The 7,812-nt window shown below is 43.8% G+C and overlaps 1 protein-coding gene across 1 annotated transcript; it reads left to right on the plus strand.

Moving 5' to 3' along the window:
- Nucleotides 1-5,053: 5,053 nt before the first annotated feature.
- Nucleotides 5,054-7,499, plus strand: LOC130357537 (cystatin-B-like). Its single transcript, XM_056560232.1, has 3 exons — nucleotides 5,054-5,209; nucleotides 7,033-7,134; nucleotides 7,354-7,499. Exons 1-3 carry the CDS (start codon nucleotides 5,054-5,056, stop codon nucleotides 7,480-7,482), a joined length of 387 nt encoding a protein of 128 aa, XP_056416207.1. The 3' UTR covers nucleotides 7,483-7,499.
- Nucleotides 7,500-7,812: the final 313 nt, after the last annotated feature.

Raw genomic sequence — 7,812 nt, forward strand, 5'->3', positions numbered from 1 at the left:
AGGGACAAGCGGAGGTTAGGAGCGGCCACTCGCTGCGGAGGAGGTGCAGGAGCTGGCGGAGGAGATGGTTGCTGTAGCTGTGGCAGAAGTTGCTGTAGCATGGTGGTCAACTGCGACAGCTGCTGTCCTTGTTGGGTGATCTGTTGGGATTGCTGGGCGACCACCGAGGATAGGTCAGCGAGACTTGGCAGCGGCACCTCAGCGGGATCCATGGCCGGATCTACTGTTAGGATTCGGCAGGCTGGAGGTGGATTCTCTGTGTCAGCGAGGGATTGGCGTGGACAGTACCGGTGGATCGGTTCTGAGTTGCTACTGGTATTCACCAGAGCCTGCCGCAAAGCGGAATGGTCTTGCTGCGGCGGTAGCAACCAGGTCGTATCACCGGTAACGGCTCAACCTCTCTGACTGCTGAGACAGGCGCGGTACAGAAGGACAAGACAAGAGCAAGGTTGGACGTAGCAGAAGGTCAGGGCAGGCAGCAAGGGTCGTAGTCAGGGGCAACAGCAGAAGGTCTGGAACACAGGCTTGGGACATACACAAAACGCTTTCACTGGCACAAGGCAACAAGATCTGGCAATGCAGGGAAGGGGAAGGAAGGTAATATAGGCCTGGAGCAGGCGAGCTAATTACACAGATGGGGCCAGGCACCAATTAGCGGTGCACTGGCCCTTTAAATCTTAGAGAGCTGGCGCGCGCGCGCCCTAGAGACCGGAGCCGCGCTCGCCAGGACGTGACAGCCGGGGACCGGGACAGGTAAGTAGATTGGGATGCGAATCGCGAGCGGGCGCGTCCCGCTATGCGGATCGCATCCCCGCCGGCAGTGTCATTGCAGCGCTCCTGGTCAGCGGGTCTGACCGGGGCGCTGCAGAGAGGAGAACGCCGCAAGCGCTCCGGGGAGGAGCAGGGACCTGGAGCGCTCGGCGTAACACCCATCTGAGGCTTGTTGTTGTTGTTATTATGATCGGTACCATTTTTGTTTTGATCGCTTTTTATAAAATAAAATTCTGATATATGATGTGATTAAAAATCTTTATTTTTGGTGTTTGATATGCTTTTTTTATGTTTACACCATTTATTGTGCAGAATCATAAGCATTATAGTTTAAAAGTTTGAAACATTTAAAAGGGTGCTCCAGGGAAGGTAAGAAAATTAAAAATGCCCCAAATCCATCACAATACCACAGTTCTCTGTTCCCCTCTAGTTACCCATGTGGTTTATGTAGCTCCTGTTGCCCCTGTTGTCTCCTGAATATTCGTTTTCCTATCTGTGTGCATGTTGTGTTGTTGTAACACTGTACATGGCTTTTTTTTTTTTTTTTTTCAAACTACCGATATCCTTCCTCCAGCAATAAATCATGCTATGCTCTGAATGGCAGAAGTCAGTGATTAGATCTACAGCAGGCAAAGAGCAGCGTTATGTGCTAAGGAGGAGACACTGGGCTGTTTATCTCCCAGGCAAGATCCTCACACAGGGAGGGGAGGGGGAGGGGAGGTGTGGCTGTGAAGCAAGAGCCCAAGACCAGACAAAAATTATGTGGTGTTTGTCTTTCAGGAGGGTGGGGGCTAAGTCTCAGTGAGGGGTTTGCACAAGGACAAGGTGGATCTGAATATGACGTCTTTCTCTCACTCCCTGCATGTAAGTGACAGCTGAAAGAGGGAAACTGCTGTATATAGCTAATGAATGATATTTAGACAAATACATACTGTAGGCTGGTGAGAGGGAAAGGATGGGCTATGGGTTTAGTTTTCCGGAGTGCCCCTTTAAAAACCCGGTGATACCAAATATATAAACATTTTGGGTAAAATAAGGGGGTTTGATTTTTTATTATTTCTTAATTATATAAGACAATTTTCTTTTTCATTCTACACTTGTTGCGTATAATGTAATGCCTGTAAAGAAATTACAGAGATCACAGTTGCGCAGTATTAAAACATAACTTTTTATTAAAATGTCATACTAGATACAATAGAATCTATACACAAAACAATAGCTCTCTAATAAGGAACAGATAACAAGTAGTGTACGGGTGCTGGATCCGGATGGGGGAAGGGAAAACCGTGCTCTGCCGTACCCCAGCCGGACCGGTGCTGAACTCCATTGACTTAAATGAGCCGACCGGAGTCAAACGCTGACTCCGGTCGGCTCATTTTTGCCTTGTATCCGGTTTTCTGACCGGACCTAAAACCATAGTAAACTACGGTTTTAGGTCCAATCACAGAACCGGATATAGGGAAAAAATGAGACGACCGGAAACAGTGTTTGACTCTGAATGGGGTTCGGGACGGTTTTCGCTCCTCCCAACCGGATCCGGCACCCGTACACATAACAACATAAGAGAAAGGGGTAGGAGGTGTACGGATTGTCACCTATAAGGCCGTACATCACTCGCTCATTTCCCAACAAAAAGCAAGGTGAAGAGCATCTAAACCAAATTAAGAATTTGATTTTGAACTTGTTTTTTTTCCCCTGATGAAGCCCTTGATTGAAATAAGGGAAAATATGTTGGGATGTGAATGGGTAACAGGAATTGGTTTTGGGGTCCCTATGTATGGTTAAAGGGGTATTCCCGGCAAAAAAACTTTTTTTATATATATCAACTGGCTCCAGAAAGTTAAACAGATTTGTAAATTACTTATATTAAAAAATCTAAATCCTTTCAGTATTTATGAGCTTCTGAAGTTAAGGTTGTTCTTTTCTGTCTAAGTGCTCTCTGATGACATGCGTCTCAGGAAAAGCCCAGTTTAGAAGAGGTTTGCTATGGGGATTTGCTTCTAAACTGGGCGGTTCCCAAGACACGTGTCATCAGAGAGCACTTAGACAGAAAAGAACAACCTTAACTTCAGAAGCTCAAAAGTCCTGAAAGGAATAAGATTTTTTAATAGAAGTAATTTAGAAATCTGTTTAACTTTCTGGAGCCAGTTGATATATATATATATATATATATATATATATATATATATATAAATTTTCCTGGATAACCCCTTTAAGGACTCAGACAATTTTATTTTTGCATTTTCGTTTTTTCCTCCTCGCCTTCTAAAAATCATAACTCTTTTATATTTTTATCCTTATCAATATATGAGTATGAGGTCTTGTTTTTTGCGCGACCAGTTGTCCTTTGTAATGACATCAATCATTTTACCTTAAAATGGATGGCGCAACCAAAAAACATACTATTTGTGTGGGGAAAAGTGAAAAGAAAACCGCAATTTTGAAAATTTTGGAAGGTTTCGTTTTCACGCCGTACAATTTATGGTAAAAATGACATTTTATTTATTCTGTGGGTCAATAAAATTAAAATGATTCCCATGATTATATACTTTTTTGTTATTGTACCGCTTTAAAAAAAAATTTGGACCACCTATAACTTTTTCATTTTTCCGTATAAGCGGCGGTATGAGGGCTCATTTTGTGCGCCGTGATCTTAACTTTTTATTGATACATTTGCATGTATAAAACTTTTAATACATTTTTATTAACATTTTTGGGAATATGATGTGACAAAAAAAGCAGCAATTTGGGACTTTTTATTTCTTTATGTTTATTACGCCGTTCACCATACAGGATCATTAACATTATATTTTGATAGTTCGGACATTTAGACATGTGGTGATACCAATTATGTTTATTAATTTTTTTTTTTTTACACTTTTCGGGGTAAAATGGGAAAAAACGGCCATTTTACATTTTTATTTGGGGAGGGGATTTTTCAAATTTAGTTACTTTTTTTTCCCTTTTTTTTTTACACTTCTTATGTCCCCATAGGGGACTATTTATGGCAATCACGTGATTGCTAATACTGTTCAGTGCTGTGCATAGGACATAGCACTGATCAGTGTTATCGGTGATCTTCTGCTCTGGTCTGATGAATCTCAGACCAGAGCAGAAGACCCATGGAGTCGGATGGAGGCAGGTGAGGGGCCTCCGCCCGCCATTATGGATGATAGGATTCCTGCGGGCGCTGCAGGCGATCCGATCCTCTATTTCTCTGACCGCACTGCCAATGATCTGCATTGATCACGGCATCTGAGGGGTTAATGGCGGGCATAAGTGCAATCGCTCATGTCCGCCATTACCGGCGGGTCCCTGGCTGCTGATAGCAGTTGGGACCTGCCGTGCATGATGTGGGCACCAACCCGGTGCTCGCAGTCACGTATAGGATATAAATGTACATCCTGGTGCATTAAGTACCACAACACCGGGACGTACATTTACATCCTGCGTCGTTAAACAGGTCTGGTCACCAACATATGGGCAAAGAATGTACAAACTAGGAGTAAATCCGGGACAAGGCATAAAGTCAAACCAAGAGGAGAGCGCAGTACAAAATCAGGACCAGAATCAGAGTCAGAACAGGCAAAGGTCAAAACCAGGAGGGCAGAGTCAGGTCCAATTCAGCCGGCAGGTGCGTAGTCATGATGACAGCAGGCACCCGGTTAAATCTCCTGCCGCAGGGTCAGCGCTGCTGCTGATTGGCCTGGCACTCTCACCTCCTGATAGGCTAAGGTAGCTCCATCACTCTACATCATAAGTGGCCTTGCACCGAGCAGGACGGGTTTTCAGAGACAATGCGACATTACCCCCTACATGTTAGTGTAAATGGAAATACAGTAATAAAGCAAACAAAGCAAAGTAAGATTCCCGGTTATAGAGATTGGCCAGAAAAGCCTCCAACGTGTCTCTGCAAAAGACGGAGCATAAAAAGTTTACAACGTCCGGAACACTTCACGGACAATGAGAAGGGATAATGTTACCTATAGGGTTTATTAATAAGAAGTGTTTGTAGATTAGGAAAGACGCTGGTGTCGCTCCAATGTCAATCAGGCACAAATCCCTTCTACTCCAGCCTTTGTGTCAGCTGCACCCTAAGATACACAGGTGGATATGGGTCATACCATTGTCCTATGGGGGGGAGGGCTGGTTCACGTATCAGGTAATGACAGAACAAGAGATCACATCTTCCCCCCCCCCCCAATGTTAGGTGGTGCGCCCCATGGATATATAATCAGACGCATATGTTTTCCGGGCACAACCCGCGGAGATAGCAATCACAATGGCCACAAAACACGAACAAGGACACGGGGAAAAACACGAACAAGGACACGGGGAAAAACACGAACAAGGACACGGGGAAAAGCACGAACATGGACACAAGGAAGTGGGGGAGGAGAAGCCCGCAGACGAAAAGGTGCAAGCTCTGTGTGACAAGGTGAGAAAGACGATGGGATCAGCTTTATCATTATGGATATTGGGTCTTCACATCTATATTGTTCCCATGTATGTGCTTTATAGGGGAACAAGCTTAATGCACAGGGGTGTGTATATACAGTATATACTCTCCACCTCACTTGGAATTAGGGGGTAATTATTTGTACCCTGGGTGATAATAACAGTATTATGTAATGTAAATATAAGGCTGGGTTCACATCACGTTTTGCTAGTACAGGGACCGTATCCGGCTGGGGGGAGTGAAAACCGGAAACGGGTCAAAAATGAGCCGACCGGAGTCACTGATTCAAATGAATGAGAAAGGGGGCGGGGTCCTGTATGAACAAAACGTGGTGTGAACACAGCCTAATACAGATAATACCTCATATCTCATATCGAAATCTAAGAATAAATAACCCAGGCGATTATGGAGCATTTTATTATTTATAGGGGAAAATGTCACATTTATGTTTATAATTATAAGAAGAGAGTAAATAATTATATTTTATAAGTATAATGACGTAACGAGCTCCCGGCACCGGCTCCAGCATTCGGAACAGTTTGTTCCAAACGCTGAGCAACGGAGTACCCCTTTAAAGTGTACCTGTCATCAATAATGTAGATCATACCATTTTATGTATATTTGTAATATACATTGGTGTATATTTTTGTCCCTGCAGCTACTGAATGTGTGTCTCTATGAGGAGTCCAAATACAGGAAGTGAGGGTGGACAAGCAGGGCTCTGTTAACTAAGGAAAAGCAGGACAGTGTGCACTGAGGCTCTATAACACGCCCCCGGCTAACACATGAGGATGACTGACAAACAGGAGGCTGCACAGAGCCCTGCTTGTCCTACCCTCACTTCCTGTTTTTGGACTCCTCATAGAGACACACAGGCAATAGCTACAGGGACAGCATTTTTTCACCCAAAAATATACAACATTTTTAACCAATGTATATTACAAATATACACATAATTGTATTATCTACATTATATTAAAAGACAGGTTCACTTTAAAGTAGCTGGGGCATTAATTTGTGCAGCTGGGGCCAGTGGCGTATTTACCCCTAGGCCAACAAGGCCCTCGTCTGGAGTGGCAGTTTAAGGGGGGCCCGGAAGAAATGCAATTTGTATATCCCCCATCCTTTTATCACTATATATAGTATATATCACCTGTCTGTATACACTGCTCTCCTATATCATACAGTATATACAGACTGGCATCTGCTAGATTTTAAGCGTGGGCTAAGTTGCTAAGGCGTGGCGGCACACAGCACACATTATAGGAGAAAAGGGTGCCCGAGTTAAGCCAGGCCTAGGGTAACACAAAACCACAATACACACTGCCCGAGGCTATAAGCATCAGACCTGGGGCTTCAGCCCCCTTAGCCCCCACCTAGTGACGCCCCTGACCTGAAGATGTACAATATATCCCTGCAGTAGGAAGGATTGCAAACTTACTAAAAAACTATTTAACATTTTTCATCCATTCAATAGGATGTATTTGAGATCTGTCACATGACTTGAGCTTTATTCCCACAAATTGTTAAAGGGGTTATGCAGGAATCGCAAAAACAGAGATAATATCTTTTAAAAACCGCTCCCCATCTGTCTTCAGGTTGGGGGTGGTTCTGCAGCTCAGTTCCATTGAAGTGAATGGAGCCAAAATGTAATACCACACTCAACCTGGAGACAGACAGGGAGCGGTCTTTGAAAGAAATTAGATCTGTTTTTTGGATTCCTGGATAACCCCTTTAAAATGTCTTTGTATGCTAAACACACAAACCACATTTCCTGCTACTCTCGTTTTAATCGTCATCAGGTGAAACCCGATTTTGAGCACAAATCTGGGATCAAGGCCGAAGAGTTTAAGGCCGTCAGATACGCGAGTAAGGTTGTTCATGGAATGGACCACTTTGTCAAGGTAATCGGATAACCAAACTGCACCGGCAGACTGGGGTTTTCCAACTAGTATGACTACAACGAGTATGCTAACCTACAAATCCCAGCATGCCCGGACAGCCAACGGCTGTCCGGGCATGCTGGGAGTTGTAGGTTTGCAATGGCTGGAGACACCCTGGCAAACGCCAATCTAAAATATGGTAGGAGAGGAGATATAACATGTCCCTCCGTTTTTCCGCAGGTTTGGCTCGGCAAGGATCACTTCTGCCATTTGAAAATCCACGAACCTCCCCACCACACCGGAGAGAAACCGGCGCTGCACGACTACCAGCTAAACAAGACCAAACACGATCACATTCACCATTTTTAGAAGGCGAATAGGTTGAATTTGGCCATTATTCATGATATTTCTTGTCTTTAATACAAAAAAAAAAATTTAAATAAATATTACTCTTTTGTTTATTGAGCCTTTATTCTTCTTTCTCATTAATTTGCAAATCAGAGTAGAAAATACAGGGAAACATTCTAAACGTTGTCAGTAAATGTTTCCTGCATACCGGGACTCATTCTTTTGATAAAGATTCGTTTTTTAAACCTTCCGATTTTCTTATATACTTGCACTGTGGTTGACTAGGAACAACCAACATCTTCCGCCTCACTCTGTGTTGTAAGAGATGCATAATAAATTCACAGATGTCTG

The sequence above is a fragment of the Hyla sarda genome, chromosome 2 (assembly GCF_029499605.1).
Source record: "Hyla sarda isolate aHylSar1 chromosome 2, aHylSar1.hap1, whole genome shotgun sequence".
Classification (NCBI taxonomy): domain Eukaryota; kingdom Metazoa; phylum Chordata; class Amphibia; order Anura; family Hylidae; genus Hyla; species Hyla sarda.